Below are 19,880 nucleotides of genomic sequence, written 5' to 3'. Positions count from 1 at the left end.
TGACCCCGGTGCTCTTTCCTGCCAAGGCAGGGGGTCGGACTAGATGATCTACCTAGGTCCCTTCCGACTCTAGCTACTATGAAACTATGGATTGGGCAAGGCTCTCTTCTTCAAAGCAGAGCTGACCTCTCCCCCCTTGCTCTCTGGCTGCAGCTCCAGCACAGACTGCGAGCTGCTCCACCTACTCCTCCTCACCACTCTCTGCTAAGCAGGAATTCCCCCCTCCCCTCAGCCTTGCTGAGGACTTGTCTGTGTATTAGCTAGCAGACCACATGCTAGCTATGGTCCCTGCTGAATCAACAGGTAGCTGGCAATGTCCCTCTGTTGTTTTCTTAATGGGATGATAAACACTGAGTTAGGGGTTATAAACACTATTGTCAGTTCCCTGCTGGGCTAATCAAAGTGTCCTTCCAGGGTCTAGCAATGTTCCCCCTCCGCTCAGTGTTGTGGAAGGAATGGGAGGACTGCTCTAGCCCCCCACCCCCCAGCTTCTAGCCTAAGCCACTGCAGGCATGTGCCTGCATTTCTGGGATGTCTGTGCAGTTACAAACCAGTTCAGCCTAGCCAGGTTAGACTAACCTGCAAAATTGAATCAATTTAGGCTCAGACTTTTTGAATGTCTGTCCCTAGCCCTGTTGTGTTACAAATCTTAACTGGTTCCTGATCACTTATACCAGTTCAAGTGTACCTTCTGTCCCTAGCTAAAAGGCTATACGTGTTAGTTAAGCTTCTTCCAGGACATATGCCCATGTACATGTGTACATATTCATATACATACTCTGTACACACATGCACACTTACATGCTTATAGTGCAAATGTAAAACACCAAAAACACTGAGGTATGCACACAAAAAGGGACAGGATTCTGCTCTAAGACTTGGTTTTCCTATTCAGTGTCCTAACTACCTCTCTCTCCTGTGCACTACAACTGCAGAAGCTCCAGCTGGTTCCTTTTATATAGAACAGTTGGGAAGGGGGATTCCAGCATACACTGCAGTTGTGCTATAGGAATAAATATGAGAATCTAAACACATAAGGGTGAAGGTATTTCAGCTGAACATTGTTTCAAAATAAATTATATGCACACAGAGAAATAACATACTTGGAACGTCCTCTCCTGTGCTGGTACACATCTACAATATTTACTCAAGTGGAAAAAATACTGTGCAGTGCATGTGAAGATCAATTTGAAAGCTAAACTGAAGTGTAATTCTGCCTCAAGGGTTTTCCAAGTCATGAGTAAAATGCAGAGAAAATAGATAACTATTCTCCATTTTGAAAAACAGAAGAGCTCAGTCAATTCACTGACACAGTTCTCCAATCCAGACGTGAGGTTTGCCTCAAGGAGGGCCTGCCATAAGCCCTCTCAATTTTTCTCATGTTACATTCACCTTCTTTGGGTGAGATCATTTGCTCTTATAGCTTTAGTTACCATCTTTTCAGTGATGAGATGTGTAAATCTGCATCTCTATTCCTGCTTTCCCTCTGTCCAAGATAGCAATGTTTCTGTATCCCATAATTCCTTATATATGATGTGCAAATTAAACACTACAATGAACACTAAAAATCAAAATTCATCATGTTCCCCCACCCAAACCTTCCCATCTTTTTCTTATCATTTCTCTTGATGGTTCCCATCACTGTTCCTGTCACTCACTTTCTAGAGAACTTCTAACGTCTCCTTCTTCATCTTTCTCTCCATTCAGACTGTTTAATAACTTCTCATTTGTTCAGTCCTTACCCTCTTTCTCAATACAACACTTCTAACATCTGCCCCTTGTTGACTTCTTTGCAAATATGAGCTCTTGTTTCTCCACTCTCCATCCATATTCTGTGCTCAAAATCATTGTCCTTTTCTGCAATTCTGAATACAGATCTCTTTGCTAGAATCCCTTTCCCAGGCTCCCTATCTCTTTCTGCATCAAACTCAGTCCCTTGGATTGGATCTTCACGTTAAAATTGCTCCCAAATTATACTACTGTCATTGAGAGTAGATGACCCTCTTTTTAGAGACCTTTATAATGCTTTCTAGCCTAAATTTCTCCCCTGCTTACATGATATGCCTACTTACTTATGCCTTGCATTACAAAAACCTTCTGGCTGCAAAAGATCCATTCCACTTGCAACCTTGTACCTTTTTCTTATACTATAGCAAAAGTTGAAACAGACACTCTTTCAGTGTATCAAGACACCTTGCTCTCCTTTGGTTTTTAAAAAAACTGCCTTCTTCCAGCCTGCCTTCCACCAATAACTAGCCTCTTCTGTTCTCTTGCCTACCCTGTAACTGTAAAATATAACTAAAATTTAGCATCTATCTTCTTAGATAAATCCTAGAATGTTGAGCTGGTTATCAAACTCAATTCACATGAATCCTGTCTCTTTCTCCCTATAATTTTCTCTATATGCTTTCTGACATATAGTGTAAAACAACTTGGAGAGATGGAGGGAGGGGAGAGAGGGAACCTTAGTTTGTTGCCCATAAAGCACCTACTGGATAGCACTTCAGAAGTAATTATTTATAATTAATTATTCCACATGAATTATGACTATCAGCATCTGTATAGTGGCCTTCTAAAAACTAGTTTCTTAGATTACAAATTGTTTGGGGGAATTATGAAAGGCTTCAGAACAATCATAAAAAGGAATACAAGATATACTGCCATCCCACAACTGTGCTAGCATGCCACAGAATCCTATTTCACACACCTCTTCATGGATTTGGGAGAGAGGTCCTTTTCTGTGTCTTTCGAGGAAGTGTTGTAGGAATCTGCACTGAATTCACTGTCATCATCATATTCATGGTCTAGCAGTGTTCTGGCCCATGTCCCCATGTCATATGGTGGCAACATTCCTCCAAACTCAGAAGGCAGAATCTCAGGATGAATCAGTTGATGTAGACTGTTGAGGTTATTTCCATGAAGAAATATCTTTGTATATATGGAAAAAAAAATCACAGCTAATCTCACAGCTCAAAAGTGTAGCATTATTATATTACTGGTAATAAATATTTATATCACAGCCCTGCCCTCCTAGGTAATTTACCGCCAAAAAGACAGACAAGGTCTCTATTTGAAAACTGGCTTCCCATTTATGTCTCTGATCCTATGACTATGAAGATTTACTTTTACGCATGTGAATAGTCCTACTTAAAGCATGCACAGAAGCAAGGCCCTAAGATGGAAGACAGTCATATGCTGTGTAAACAAAGATATTTGTTACGTTTCTTTTAATATTATTTGTATTTATTAATAGCTTTGTCATTCCATTATTAAGTAAATAAGGCTGACTTCCTTATAAATTGGAGCTGACTTCCTCCAATTAGGTATTAAACAATGATTTATGCAGACTCCACTGAAAAGAGTTTTTGACCTAGCATTTTGCTGGATAATTATATTACCTGTATATGGCAATGTACAAGACAATCAGCATCATTAAATCAAACATGTCTTATCTATGTGAATAGAATGATTGGTGAGAATGATTGGTTGACTAGATATTGCTGTGAATATCATTGTTTTGGCAGTCTGTGATTTATTTTTAGAATATGTGCTTTGTGTAGCACATAAAGAAACAGTTTTATAGCACCAAAAACTAAGGCTATATGGATTCAGGCAGCCCTCTGTAATTGAAAACAGGAAGAGGGGAAATGGCTAGATGAGCAGTTTTAGAAGTTATATTAAAAAGCAGCAAGTAAAAAGTCAGAGACAAAATAACATATACATTCATTTTTCCATTTGTTTCAGTTCACCCAGCAAGCAGCTGCAAAGATGAAGCAGCTTAATATAAAGATACAAAACCAGCACATGTTTTCCAATCTTAGAAATAAAGAACTCATCCTTGCATGAAAAAATAGTGCAAATGTTTATGGCAGAAGTAATTTGTTTTATAGTGCCTCTCCATAGTGCCTCTCCAAAGCTATTCCATTTTAAGGTATGGTTTTATACTTATGTTCATCTGAACATAGTTCTTCAACTGAACTTTATAACCTGTACATCTGCTATGGGTATTCATTGTAACTTTATAAACAAAAAATATTGATGACAAGCCGAGCAAAATTCTAACAAAAACCCAGAGGAATGTTGTAGTTTTAGAAAGATATTACCCTGTATTTCAAGACTGGCTTCTTACTGCATTCCAAAGTTGATTTTAAATAATATATTTTGGCTGAACGTTCAAATTTGAATGCCTAAAATTATTTTTATAGGTGCATTTTAGAGGTGTTACACACTAACAAAACCTTCAAGTGAACTGGAAGAATTCAACATCTATAAAGTTATGGATTTAAAACCTAAACTTAGGAACCATGTTTGATTACTCACTTTTAAAAAACATAGTAGCATTTTATAATATTCATGAATTGCACTACAGTCCTTCTTTATGTGCATACAGCCCTTGACTTAAACACATTTCAAATGCCTCTGACACTAAAATGCTTCTGATTGAAGCTGAAATCAGTAGAAAAAAACGAAATCTGGTAAAATGCGTTCTTCATTTGCATATTTATAGCATGTATTATATAAAAAGCTTGGTGATCCAGTTATAATTTCATGGGTACCAGAAGCTTCTCAGGCATAATTTGTCGAGCAAAAAATTTATTAAAACACTTAAAAAAGACTGAGGCATTCTGTACTGCATTTGAGTAGAGAAAAACAGAGTTCCCTAGAGAATCTGATATATTAGACTGCTAGACTAAAACATGCTACAGAAGGTTTATGTACGATGCTGAATAAGTCTTACTGGAGGACAAATTTCAGTTTAAAGAAATATTACCATTATATGTTTACCTCCACCAAACTCTACTTCAGTTACAATTATGTCAAAGTCAAAAATCTGTTCAAGCCTAAAGGATCCATCTGGCTATCATAATAATGTTGCCCAGTTTCTGTAGCCAGCAGCTCCTGGGACTGGTGCAGCTAGCATCACGTCCCACCTTTGACTCCCCAGCCCAAACGTCCAGTTCCCATGTACAGGTGGATCAGGTAAGTGTGGCCTTCGGCATGAGTCTAGAGCAAGCCTTGCACACGTAGGTCTGGATGAATCAAAGGATACCTTCACCATTGCCACTGTAGTGATGTTATTGATGCAAATTAAACTACATCTCAGAAATGAACGTACTCACACACTCCTTTCTGTATGCATTTACAGTGAATATAAATATATACCCAAATTGAATATTTTATATGTTTGCATCATAACTTTAGTCAATGATGACAAATGCAGTGACACTGTAATAAAAATGATACTACAGGTATTCTTTTAAAATAAAAGGAGCTAATTTAAAAATATTATGTCTGTATCTCTGGATAAAAAAGCTCTATTAAATATCCCAGCACAAAGGCTGGGTCCTCCAGGGAGGTGCTTTGGCTGCTGGAGCCCCTCCTTTAGTTGTCCCCCAGCTTCTCTAGCATGCCAGGAGCCAGAAGAAACAGAGAAATGGCCATTTCCCCAAAGTGGGGCATTTTGTCCCTCATCAAACCCCACAGGCATGGGCATGCACAGCAGCAAAAATCAGCAGCACAAATTTGTGCTGCTACTATTTTTGCCGTGGCAAATGCATGTCCCTGCACGTGCGTGCCCATCTGGACACAGCCTGTGCTTAAAATTAAACACTTAGCTACTTTAGATCAGAGCCTCAAAAGATAAAGCCATATATATTTCCAAGGCAAGTGGAGATCCTTGACAAAAAAATCTTTCAAAACAGACATATTTAAAGACATTAAATAAATTCCAACTAGGTAATTTATTTTTGTTTTCTATATCCTTTGCACATCTGGTGACCATAATGGTCTATCAATATAAAAATAAAGAAAAGAGTACCCTTTTTCGTGTTTTCTCCTTTAGAAAGGGTCGTATAACCGTGTAGAGGGCATGGATATACCATGGCTGATTGACGAAATGAATTCCTCCAAACCGAGCTGGAAAGCTATCCTATAGGTCATAAAACAAACACATAACTTTGTAAGTAGACTCTTCACAAAGGACATAAGTTGCATGTCAGTTTGATTGCTTATGCTGAAACACCTTCATTTGCTTACTTAACCTTACAAAAGAAGACATTTTCAAAGTAGTGTCCACTCAGTCGATTTTCAATATTCATTCACATTCGCAGTCTTTAGCTACACAATTTCCTGACAGAGCTGTGTAACAACTATGCTATTCTAATAGAGAGATGGCATTTTTGGACCCTTGATACACTTCGTACTTATATGACTTGCCCATAATCTGTCTGCACAATATTTTTTTCCATCTCCCATTCCTATTTGGTTTCACTTATTTTTAATCTTAATTAACAGTAAGTGTTAGTGTTCCTTTAGTGCAATAAAGAAATTAAAAATGTTCCTCTTGCTTCAGTCTTAAAAATCAGAAGGAAACCTGAGATACAAGTCAACATACATGCAATACTATTTACATTTTGCAAAACTTAAAACGCATTAAACATAGTTATTATACAAGCCTGAACATCTTCTAGAAGTACTGTAAGATATTTTATTGGGGCACATGTTTAGCAAGCAAGGTTAAGTTAGGGTATTGTTTGGGGAGCTTTTGTTATATGATATATACATCTTCTTTAATATTGTATCTAAGTTATTTATTTCTTATAGTAAGCAATCCTGAGCATGTTTTGGGAAAGGCAGCATAGATATCTAATCAATATCTAATAATAATTTTGGGAAGGGCAACATAGATACAATATTGATACAATGAATGATACAATATTGATATGTCTCGATTTTGCTGCTTATTCAGCCGTTTCTCTGAATCAAAATGTATATACTTTTATACATGTTTATACTGAGATGACCACGCATTTTTAAACTGGTTTTGTCTGTTTCTCCTGATACTCTAATAAAGAACTGAGAAAGAGATGGGAAATGAAATGGTAGAACCACTGACATGCAGCCATTTGATTCTGCTGAGAAAAACTGCAAGGATTTTACATGATTAAGTATGCTTTTTTATTGATGTAGAACTGTGGCATCAATGGCCACCTTTTCCATACCTGTCAGGAGGTTTCCTGCCCTAGAACATTGTAACCAAATTAATTGTGTACCCCTTCCTTGTTACTACCTTGTTGACTAAAAAAAGACTGTTGTCTTCTCTCATCTCTTAACACTTTTATCTCTTAGTCATGAAAGATAAGCATGGTAGCTTAGTTTTTTTGATCCCCTCAGATTCACAGGGAAAAACAACATCTTGAACTGTATCTTTCTGGGTAGGCTTATGGTCTGAGAAAACTTGTGTTACAGGAAACTTCTTTGGTCCTAAAATATTTTAGATCCTATAAAAATAACATAGCAGGAAAGATAAATTATTTCTCTCAGAAGCACTGTTCAAAAGCTGGTCTTATCTATATAAAAGCAAAATGTGTTATCCCCTTGCAAACAGTGGCATCAAAAGAAGGATATGCACATACATGCACACATGTGCACTTGCACTCCAAACACAAATCCTTTAGTCATCTTTAAATATCTTAGCTCAAGTGACTAGTAAATCTTTTACTTGGTCAACATCAGCTGTCTCCATAGTGCAACATCTGGCTTTATTATTAGATTAAATGCTTTTCTTCAAGGAAGGCAGTATTTAATTAACTCTCTGCAAGGGGGGCAAGCAGCTAAAACAGAAACCTTAACATCTGGCCATCCAAAACACAATAGTCAATGTACTAAACAGTCTATTCTACCCACTGCAGCTGTTAAAATCATAGAAAATGAGGGTTGGAAGGGACCTCAGGTGGTCAGCTAGTCCAACCCCCTGCACAACCATCCCAAACTAGATCATCCCAGCCAAGGCTTTGTCTAACTGCATCTAAAAACCTCCAAGGCTGGAGATTCCACAACCTCTTCCAGTGTTTTACTACCCACCTAGTGAGAAAGTTTTTCCTTATATCTAACCTAAATTTCCCCTGCTAAAACTTGAGGCCATTGCTCCTTGTTCTTTCATCTGCCATCACTGAGAACAGCCTAGCTCCTTCTTCTTTGTAACCACCTTTTAGATAGTTGAAGATTGCTATTAAATCACTCTGCAGTCTTCTCTTCTTTAGAATAAATAAGCACAGTTTCTTCAGCCTCTCCTCATTAGTTATGTGCCTCAGCCTCCTAACTGTTCCTTTGCCCTCTGCTGGACTCTTTTCAATTTGTCCACATCTTTTCTGTAATGGGGGTACAAAACTGGTCACAGTACTCCAGATGTGACCTCACATGTTATTCAGGAAGGTTTGAATAACACATGCCTTTCTAACATGAATATACAGAAAGGCTGTGTCACACAAGGTTCATTACATATTTTGCCAAACATCTAGATGCATCCTGCCAGTACAAAGTGAATTCCCAGGAAAAAAAAACAACAATTGAGAATCTGGGCAAGGTAAATCTTAATGGAGAGATTTCACCTCGTGAATAAGATAAATCCTTTTACTCTCTGCAGAAAATATACTCTGTGATATACAGTATAACCTCATAAATCTAGATCCCCAAAATCTGGAATTATAAAAAATCTGGCACGTCCCCCTGCCACTCTGGGACCAGCCACCACTTCCCCTCTCCCCCCCCCCCGCCAGACGTGGAGGGGGAATCTTGCATGCGGCAGCTGCTGCTGCCATTCACCACCCTCTGTCTCTCCACATGCAACCACTGCTCCACAACCAGCCGCCACGCCAGTTTCAAAAATCCTGCATTTTCAAATTTCTGCCAAGTGCTCAGTCCCAAGCATGCTGTATTTATGAAGTTGTACTGTATACAAGACAATAAACTATGGACATGTAGTGAACAGAAGAAATATTTTAGGAGGAAAAATTGTTTAGTGACATTTTAACGTTTAGTTAGGGGGAATTGTGTATAACCACAGGGCTCACTTGTTACATTTAGTGTGCCACTCCAGCACAGAAGCACAGTGTAGCATGCTGGGTCCTGCTGTGAAAGGGAACATACCCTACAGCTGCTGAAGATATTTTCAAACAAACCAGGTACATGCATGTTGAGGAAGGCAATACAAATGGCTGCTTGGACAGGAAATAGGAAATGCTGCATAAAATCACTATGCTGTTTCCAGAACAGTAAAGGGGATATGAAAGACTTCTAATATGCCGCCTAGAAGCTTTAATTATGACCAATACTTTATACTGGCTAAGTTCTTTCTCGTTTACAAATACACTTGCCAAAACTACCTCTTAAAAGTGCGTAATAATGAACAAAGAATACCCAAAAATGTTTCACAAAGCATTAAGTTTGTGAAATACATTTTGTTTACTCTTTGGGAAATGCTCCCAGTTAGGAACAAAGAAGAAGTACCCCATGCATGATTCACTGTGAATAGCCAAAGGAGTGTATAAGCCAACATTTGCTTAAAATAGATGTGTCATTCTAACTGTAAAGACACTATATTCTTGCAGGTAAAAAAAATATTGGGAACTAGCTTCTGCCTAGGCTCTATTACAATCCATATACAAGGCAGAATAGTACTTAAACTCTTGCTGTGTCTGGAGGGGAGGGGGGGCAGTTGGTAAAACACACTCAGAGAACACCAAATACACACCAGCAACATTGAGTTCAATGTGGAAGGCAGAAGCAACAGTCTCTGATGAGAAAAACACTGGTAGTGGTGTGCTGCCCACCTGTAACAGAGAGAGGACCCGGATTCTAGGCCCTCTTCAGCCTATAGAATAAGCAGGGTGAAGATGCCCTTTACCCTTTCTGTTGAAGCAGAAACACTATGTTCTCAATACTGCAGGCCAGAGAGAGCTTAAATTTGTATCTTAAGGGCAGAGGCACTTGCCTGTGTCGGTACAGGGGAGTCCTGGGCTCTGTTTCAGGAGTATTTCTGTTCCATACACACCCCCATCCTAAAGGCTAAGTACAGACAGTCAAAAAGCCAGAGGCTGAGTCAGTTCAATCTTTGCACATCTAAGCTGTGCAATATAGCAAGTGAACAGACATTCACTTTTGATTCTGGAAGTGCAGCCGCATGCCTGCAGTGGCCCAGGCCAGAAGCTGTGGGGCACTAGAGCATGCCTCCCTGTTCAGCTGGAGAAGACAGCTTTGGCCAATGCTAGCCTGCCCACCCTGCAAGAGGGGGCTTGCTAGAAAGGTACAACGCATCCTGAGATACTGGGGGATTGTGACTGAACTTGAATTTGGAGGGGATCTGGGACACAAGTTCCATATACCAATTTAACCTAAATCAATTAAGTCTGATACTATATCTATCCAGGTTTATCTTATACCAGTTTCAGCTGTTTTGAAAGTGGTTTATGTGAACTGAAATTCTGCTGTGTTACAGATTTGAATTGGTTTCCGATCACTTATACCAGTTTATGTGTAATTTTTGTCCCTAGCAAAAGTGACTCTCTAGTGTAAAATACATAAACAGTGAGGAAAACAGGGATGAGAATATAGCTCATCCCACCACACATCTGGGGCACTTTTACACATGACTCTAATCAAAATGCTCCAACATGCTGCATTATCTCACGTATGCAGCACCCCCACCTTTCAAAATGGTTGTGGGGGGAACGTTAAAACTCATCAAGTGAATTTTAGTTAAAGCACCCTTGCTGCCATTTTGAAACTTGGGATGCTGAATGCACGAGATTTTAACTACAGTAGCTCCCAAAAGATACTCTAATTGTAAACCCCCTCTTCCCACTGGTGCATGTGTAGTGTGCAGCCCTAAGTGACATGCCTGAAGTGGAAGGAGTGGCAAGAGTTCAGAAATAACCTTCTGTGTTTCTTTTCCTATTGGCTAAGTGGTAGGCAGGTCCCCACTCAGTATCAATTCTTTCTGAATCAACCCTGGAGGAAGGAGGGGGCACCCTCCACTCATTCAGAAAGTACATCCCTCTCTCCTTTGACTCTGGGTCAAATCCTTTTTAGCCTTTACTGGCCTTAGTGGCATTTCAGCTCATTTTAGATTCCATTTTCATGTAATGTAGAATACAGTCTCCCTGGTATACTTATAATTGTTGGAAGTAAAATGGAGGAAGGAACCTCCAACTATTTAGGTCAGTGATTTTCAAATGTTTTAAATTTAATTCAATAGAGCACTACAGATCAGACTGTTTTTAACATTATGGATTCCTAAACACTCTGAGTCAAAATCATAGAATCACAGAAAATGAGAGTTGGAAAGGACCTCAGGAGGTCATCTAGTCCAACCCCCTGCTCAAATCAGGACCATCCCCAAGTATAACAGCCCAGCCAAGGCTTTATAATTATAACATCCTAGCCATAACTATGTAACTATAACATCCCTTTATAACTATAACATCCCAGCCCAGTCTTAAAAACCACCATGGATGGAGATTCCACAACCTCTCTGGATAACCTGTTCCAGTGTTTTACTACCTTCCCAGTGAGAAAGTTTTTCCTCATATCTAACCTAAACTCCCCTTGCTGCAACTTGAGACCATTGCTCCTTGTTCTGTCATCTGTCACCACTGGGAATAGTCCACCTCCATCGTCTTTGCAACCACTTCAGGTAGTTGAAGGCTGCTATTAAATCCCCCCTCAGTCTTCTCTTGTCCAGACTAAATAAGCCCTGTTTATGAATCCTGTTTGAACTTTTAACAGTGATAACTTTGTGTGGCACTTCACAACAACCCTGAAAAAATCTCAAGGCAGCTCAGGGTGCCACAGCAGCCTGGTTGAGAATCACTGCTTTACACCAAAAGGCTAGCGTAAAAGGAGACTCAAATTCTACGCCCTAACACCCAGAGGTGAACTGAATTTGTACCTCCTGATTGCTAGCAAAATGCAAGCAGAGCTTACTTAAGACTCACAAGCAGGAACCACAGCTACATAGCTGCAAATAAGAATCTAGTAGCTGTATAAGTGCCAGAAATAGTATTTACGTGACTTAGGCACTTAAGATTTTGTTTCGTGTGCCTAACCCTACTTGTTTAACTATCCTCTTGGGGCACAATGCCCAATTTTGAGGCACGCTGAAGCTTAAAGTGTGCCAATTTGGAGTATGCACTAATGGATATAATCACAATTATAGAGCAGAGCTCATAAGGTTGCAAATACAGTTCCCATGCTCAGACCAACAGAACTCATTTCCTGATAACATGGCAGAGTAACTTGTAGCAAGTAAACAGTGGGCATGTCTACACCTGCAGCACCAGTTTACTCACAAGGAATTTACTCACAAGTAAAAGGTGCCAGGCAGATACTACACATGCAGGGAAGCAAGAGCAGATTTGCTGGCAATGGCAAGAAATCTGCTCCCACTTTCTGGGGCCCTGCAATGGACCCCTACTGCCACCAGGGGAAGCTCTAGGCTCCCCGTGGCTGCTAGCTCAGGATCCACAGGGAGCACTGGGCCAGGACAAATCTATCTCCTGGCCAGGACTGGGACATTATACCCCGTCCCCGGGGGCTCCCTGCTCCAAGACTGCAATTGGGGAACGGGGTCTAGGAGATCTTTAGCTCCCAGTCCCCATCCTGCCATTGCAATCAGGGAGCAGGGGCCTGAGAGACCCTTATCTTCCAGCGCTGGCTCCATGGTGCAGAGCTGGTACTGGGAGATAAGGATCTCCCAGCTATGGGTCCCTGATGTGTAGTTTGTGCTGGGAGCTCCCTGCTGGTAGGGGATGGGGAATCTGTCCCTACCCAGCTCTGTGAGCACAGAGCTGGGTGGGTAAACAGGCTAGGGAGCTTGTTCTCCGCTTAGCTCCACAGCATGGAGATGGGTGGGGAACAAGCTGGGGAACCCCTGCCATCAGGGAGCTCCCAGCACTAGTTCTACAACCATAGGGCTGGCACTGAGATCCTTATCTCCCTGCACCAGCTCCATGATCATGAGGCCAGCACTGGGAGATCCTTTAGAGTCTCCCAGCACTGGCCTTGTGGTTGCAGAGCTGCTGCTGGAAGATAAGGATCTCCAAGACCCACTCCCCGATTGTGATCTCTGAGTTTGGGACTTTGAGGTCCCTGCCTGGGCTCCAGTGGTGGAACCCCCCTTGGCACCAGGCAGCTCCTCAGGGCAGGGAGCGATTTTCCGCCCCCTGATGGACAGCTGACTGGGAGCAAATTTTCTCCTGGTCAGACTTCTACACAAGCACTACTGGACTGTTACTAATCAAGAGTAAATTTACTACTTGCATGTGCAGGTAGCATATTTACACACAATTACTAAGGTTTACCGCATAGTCAGCATGTACACACATAGCGCGCATACTTAGCGTGCAGTAAAACTAGGCTACTGTGCAGTTAAGTGTCTTGTGTAGACATGCCCAGTGAGAACAGGTATATTAAGGAGTGCAGAATTGCAAGATAAAAGTTTGCCTGGCATGCTGGCATTACTCATATATAGCTAGCTTTCACACTCGGGATCTGTCAGACAGATGGCCATCCTACACAAACAGCAGGTAAGAATTTCTTCCAAATCAACGATTCCTGTGTTTTTATGTAGATTAAGTCACAGGCTTGGTGACAATCACATCTGCCTCCAGGGACACATTGTACTGCTGCAGAGAAGCCTGTAACCCATGAATCATTCACTTCATGGATTAAATGGAAAAAAAAAAAATCCCATGTTATAAAATGATTAGAAGGGTATCTAGGAACAATCCATGAAGTAAGCCATGCAGTCAACTGAAGACAGATGAGCCCCTGATGGGGCATAAAACCAAATCAGTAAGAAGTGTGCATTTCATCTACTCCTAAAACATAATACATAAAAGAAGCACACAAGGAAAAAAGGAATAGTACTTGTTTAGCACTAATCAGCAAGACTTACTATCATAATTTGGGACATGGTCATTTTATAGATGTATGAATAATTGCTGCTATTGTTCACGTCTTAATGATCCAGGGCTTACAAATTTTTCCTTCAAATGCCAGGTGATAGTGTGCTGTTAGGTAAATGTCAGAGATCTCTATTTTTGTCTGTACGGTTGACCGAATATTGTGGTGTTATTAACTGACCTCTTCTCTAATGTCACTGAAACAGTTATGGGGAATGATCCCAAAAGAACGATTTCAGTACCAAACACAAGGAACTCTAATTCACTCACGGCAGAGCAGTTCTATTTCTCTGCTTCACATAATTCATAATGTCTGCCTTTACATGCTTCTTTTCCCAGCAACCAGCTGTTACCTTTAACTTCCAGTCCATAGCACATGCCAGAGAAGCCAAGTTTCTACTCTCTGGCTGCATAGGCACTGCCTTCCAGTCCCTTTACTCTGTTATGCTATATTCTGCTCCAATTATATGAATTCGTACAGAGCCTAGCACAGAGAATCTCCAGTGCCAACTGGGCTATACAGGCACCATTGCAATGCATTTAACAGTAAGAACTATCTATGCTATGTTTAAAATCATCTAGAAGAATAAGGTGCTCATCTCTCACTAAATGGCAACTAAAGGTAAAATAATGTCTTTGACAATCCTTTAAATGAAAATAAAGGCGAGTCACCCTTTTCATCAACACGTACCCTATTTATTTTCATAGCACATGTATCTCTCCCCAGAAATTAGCCCTCCAAAACTGGGATGTGTGTTTTAATCAAGGTAACAATTTCCAGAATGAAGACCTGAGAATGCTGGAATGTCTGCTGGGGACTGGCTTCATTCTGAGCTGCCAGCAGAATGCAGGAGGGGTGGACCTACCAATTCACAGATGCCAATTTGGCCATAGCTGTGAAAAAGTTAAACCATTAGCTGTGGATCTCCAGTTTTAGCTGTGGATCTGCACTAAGAGAGTGAGTGATGCTGAGCAATGGACTCTGTCCCTCCTAAATGCAGTCAGGTTTGGCCATGTTGAATCAGTGCTGGGGCAAGTAAGAGCCTAAAAAAAAAAAAAAAAAAAAAAATCTTTTTCTCCTTCATTCTGGCTTCCTAAAACAAGATGCGTCTCTTAGGTGTGGTATGCATGAAAATATGGTATTTTCACATTAGGACCAAGGTTTTTCACTGTATGGTCAATTCCTTGTGAATGGGGCCAAGAAATTGGGAGAAGTGCAACACTGTACATCAATGCCTTGGCTCCAACTCATCTCTGGAATCAGTGGGTCTATTATATGTTTCAAGTTAAGCAGGCATTTTAGTGCTACAAGAAATTCATGTCTTAGTATCTACAGGGTCCTGGTGATGTCCTGGACAAATTAAAAAGTCGGAACCTTGAAAACTGAATTTTTACCAAAAAAAAAAAAGTAACAAGCCCAAAGTGAGCTTATTAAATTATTATCAGCTTAAATGGCAATGCTTCATTTGAAAATTATTCCTAAGGATCATAAATTCAGATCTCCTGCAGCTATTCAAAGGAGTCGAGTATTTAAGGAAAAAAATCAATACAGTAATCAGCAGCGTTTCCAGCAAGCACTAAAATACATTAATCTTATGATAGCTACATTGTTAAATCTTTATAATGAAAGTCCCTAATAAAGACATAAGAACTTTTCTGTCTGATGCAAGACACGGAATCCATGGATTTAAAGAGGATATTGAAAAGAAAACAAGAGTAAACTGAGGAACAGTTGAACAAGTCCAACTCTATTTGATCCAATATCTTAATACCCTGATATGGAACTTCTTATCATAACTAAAACATGTAAACTAATTAGGAACTGAGAACCAATGCTGTCCACATTGGAGACAGTGAAACTTAGGCCTGTTTATTGAGGATGTCCAAGAACAAGGCACTGCAAATTTCAACGTCTCCCACATACTTGTGTGTTCTTGGACATTTGTAATGTCTCAACATTATGCATTATAGAACAATTTCTATGTTTGATTCTGGTCACCTATTTTCAAAAAGGATTAATTTAAACATGCAGAAAAGGGCTGCTAGGATGATCAGGGGAATGGACAATCTATCTTGTTAGAGTAGACCAAAAGAGCTTGGTCCACCTGGCTTAACAAAAGAAGAAGTGAGAGAATTACTCTCTAGAAATAGGTCAGGTGGTAAAGACTGCAGGGAAGAAAGGGTGGGGGGAGGGGATATAACTATCAACTGGCCTTAACAGCACCTGACAGCAGAGTTCAGGTTTGCTTTTCCGGCTGCTCCAGAGGACACAGTCCACCTACTCACAGCACCCGCTCCTCCTTCTCAACTCTCAGGCTTTCAGGTAAGAAAGGGTGGCAACTTCTCCTCCAGAAGGCAGCAGTGGATCCTTATCTCTGTCACCAGCCAAAGGACCCAGCTCCAGCGCAAGTCAAATGAGTCCAGTTGGGATCAGGTGCTGGTGGGTTGGGTGCTGCCATGGGCTGGGGAATCTGTTCCTGTGGCAGGTTGGGTGTTGCTGGGGGACTCCATTCTTGTGGGGGCCAGGTCAGGCTAGCCCATGCCATTGGAAGAGGGGAGGTGGGAAGGTGAGTTGTGGAACTTTGCCCATGCTCTAATCAAATCACCCCCCACTCCCGGAGCATGTGTATAAATATCCTAAAGTACTGAGCCTACAAAACACACCTCTACACTTACTGAAAACAGAGGTAAAAACAAAAGCTATAAAAACAGCCCCTTTTAAATGCAGAGGCAGATCAATAATTACAGAATATTAAACAAGATATTAAATATGATATTTCCTTATTCAAATGCATCTGGAAATAATAATAGCTCACTATTGGGTGGTTTAGTTACTACCATTTTTAAAAGTAGAGCATATATTTTCCCCTGAAGCTTTTTATTTTCCATTCCTATTTGCAAATTTAATTTTATGAAAGAATTTTGAACTAAAATCTAAATAAAAAAGGGCCAAAATATAATTTTGCTATCACTGCACATGTCTACGTGAGACACTATGGCACAGTAACAATATGCTACTGCACCATAGGTTCTTGGTACCATACAGTAGCATTGCCAGGCACCAACCCTGTGGCAACACTACTGTACAGCAATATGTTACTTTATAGTAGCTCGTTGCTACTGTGCAGTCCCATCGGAAAAAAATCATGCAGAGACAGTACTATGCAGTAATGCCAGCTACTATGCAGTCATTTAGTCCTTGCATAAGCAGTAGCAACTGTGGAATCCACCACACATGTAGATGAGGCCACAGTCAACTAAACAGATTTACTTCACCTAAAGGAAAATTAACAACATTAATGGCATTTTTACAAAATAAGTTTTAATTATCATCTGGAACTGTATGTAGTCTTTCACTGAAGAGATTCTGATGAAGCAGTTTGATTTCTGGCAGCCATTCTTTATCATACATACGGAGAGATATTTCCAATTGAGTAAGATGAAAATAGAAATCATTTCTGTTCACATTCAGTTCTGTTAGAATATTGTTCTTTTTACTGCCTTATCCATTTTAACTTTAAAAAATATTTCATTTTAATATGCTGCTTATAAAAGTTATAAATTTGGTCAAGTGATTAACTGGACATATACATATAACAGGGGGCCACCCCAGGGCCGAGTACATCACTGGCCCACTCCATGTCCAGGGCAATCCACCCTCATTCTCCTGCCACGCCTTTGACGTTACTACAAAATGATATTTACATACGAGAAGCTGCCCATTTGTTGCCCTGATGCCTAAGGCCAAAATACACACTCCAAACCTACCCTAATAGCATGTTCCATGCCTCACAGATGGTATCCAAAATCACCTACAACTGCCTCAGCCCCTTTGCTGGGCCACACTCAGCCTGTCGCCCAAACTTGGCCTCAGGCCCCACTCTGTGGGCCTTGGCCTCTTGGCCCCTTCCCTAGGCCACACTATTCTGCCCCTCACTGGGCCAGTCTCTGCCACTCACTGAGTCATTCTCTCTCCAGTCAGGACCTACCCGACACAGCCCTTTGGGTCCCAGCCAGGCCCCTTCTTTCAACTCCAGCCCTATTCCATTCAATCCTTCAGATCCCACCCAGGCCCTATTCTCTGTGGCCCTTTAGGCTCACTCTGCCCCACACTGGGTCACACTCTGGGCCCTGTTCTGGGCCCTTACAACCCTTGGGCCTCAGGCCTCACTCAGTGGGCCTTGCCCCCCCTCCCCCTCCCGAGGACTCCCCAGGGTCTCAGCAGGATTACCGCCATATACTTTTCTTTCTGCAGCCTGCCAGCTCCTTTTAAATTGGCAGGCATCACTTGTGCTCTGCCACAATAGACTATTAACAGTCATTTGACTCTTTATTTTCCATGATTAGGAAAAACACATAAGAAAATATGATTAGGGTAAAATATTATATAAACACAAAAATCCCCAAACCTCCATACAGTCTTTTACTCAGGCAAAGAACTAACATTAAATGTCACAGTGACCCACAGTTCTCAGTAGATATAGTTAGTTTCAACAAAGAACTGTCTATAAATATATGGGTTTCATCAAAATATCTTTTGTAAAAGCATATCATTTATATATAAAAACTTTTCTTTGTCAAAAATGGAAATTTGTTTTATTTATAGAATGCTTTAATTAGAAATTGTAGGTGAGTGCCTTAGCTCTTATTTTCACTTAACTCAGAAAAGTATGAAAATTTTAAATAAAAGAAGTTGAACATGTTATTTTCTCAATAAAATATTTTTTACTTTTAAAGTAAAAGTTAGTCTCATTTTGTATCTTCCTCTCTAAGTAACACTATGACAACTGGAAATAGGAGAAAGTGAAGAAAAACACATTTCACACTTTGCTACTGTTTTCCAACTGTAAACAATAAGAAACATGAGAGATGGGGAAGGGAGGTATTTCCACAATTACATTTTCCTTTGAGAAAAACATTCACAATGGGAATTTTTCAAATGGGTGTTTTTTTCCCCCGGTAAATATCCCCACTAGAAATTTGGCAGCCAGTTCTCATTGTGGATTTCATTAGCTGATGATTGCAAGTGAATGAGACCATTTTTTATTGTGCTGCCCAAGAGTTTACTAGTAAGGGGTGCTAGTAGACGTGTGGGGACACTGCTCCAATGCGCTGTAGTTACAGCGCTTCAGGGCAGACTAGATTAACAGAGTCTGCTGGAGCGTGCTAGTGAGTATGCTCCAGCAGCCCGTGTCTCAAACGAGCTTTAGTTAAAGCGCCTCTGCTGACTTTTTGAAGTGCAGGGACACTGATACATGAGAGGCTGTGGCACTTTAACTGGAGCAGCTCTCGGAGCTGATCTAATTAAAACACACTCTCCCCACATGTAAAGATGTCCAAGACTTTCAGCTCCTTGGCTGGCTAGGGTGTAGCGTGCCTCTGCTTCCTTGTCTCCATGTACCTCAGTGCAGGGGCTCCACTGTGCAGCCCCCACACGGAGGCATGTGGAGCCCCTACACTAAGGCAGCCTGCACCCCAGCCAGCCACTTCCTACTGATGATGCCTACTCCCCCATCTTGAGGCACATTGAGCCCTTGCTCCATGGCTGGCTGGGGTGCAGCGTGCCTTGCGACAGTGACTCCACATGCCCCAGTGTGGCAGCTCCACACCAGAGCCCCCAGGCTGAGGCACGAGGAGGGAGGGGATCAGCCAACTGGCAACAATTGGCTGGCTGGGGTGAAGGGTGCCTCAGCATGGGGGTCCATAGTGCATGGACCACATGCCTCTCCCTGGCTGGCTGGGGCATAAGGTGCCTCAGCGTTGGGGCTGCCTGCTGTCTAGCCATGCACTAAGGCATCCTGTGCCCCAGCCAGCCCCCTCTGCGGCACATGAAGCAGCAGGACAATGCGTCTAATTGCAAACTGCACCAGCAGGGGCGTGCACTGTAGTGCAAAGCAGTGGAACAAATTTGTGCCACTACTATTTGTGCTGCTGAAAATTTGTGCCCCAGCTCATGTGGACACAGCCACAGATTCCAAACAGGGCACCCTGAATCTAAAAACTTTGAGAACCACTGGCCTAAACAAAAAATGGTTAGCTCTAAAGTTGAGAAAATATTTGATCACCATGAATATGAGGACTTGAGACTTCTAAGACTGTCAACAAAAGGCCAATTGTGATGTATTCAATAAGTATAAA

At 41.2% G+C, this 19,880-nt stretch overlaps 1 protein-coding gene across 2 annotated transcripts in view; it reads right to left on the bottom strand.

Annotated features, from left to right (window-relative positions):
• CLVS2 (clavesin 2) overlaps positions 1-19,880 on the bottom strand; it is an 82,612-nt gene that overhangs the window by 9,583 nt on the left and 53,149 nt on the right. For both annotated transcript variants that reach the window (XR_002101674.1, XM_019537982.1), the window contains exons 3-4: positions 5,819-5,929; positions 2,708-2,928 (exon numbers count right to left, since the gene is read on the bottom strand). Coding sequence is in view for 1 of the 2 variants with exons in the window: in XM_019537982.1 (XP_019393527.1) it covers positions 2,708-2,928; positions 5,819-5,929 (332 nt within the window). In the remaining variant the exon portion in view is untranslated. The remainder of the gene's footprint in view (positions 1-2,707; positions 2,929-5,818; positions 5,930-19,880) is intronic.

Source organism: Crocodylus porosus, unplaced genomic scaffold, assembly GCF_001723895.1.
Source record: "Crocodylus porosus isolate Cpor-Errol unplaced genomic scaffold, CroPor_comp1, whole genome shotgun sequence".
Taxonomy (NCBI): domain Eukaryota; kingdom Metazoa; phylum Chordata; order Crocodylia; family Crocodylidae; genus Crocodylus; species Crocodylus porosus.
The sequence above is the reverse complement of the archived record's forward strand: the minus strand, read 5'-3'. Positions and strand labels throughout refer to the sequence as shown.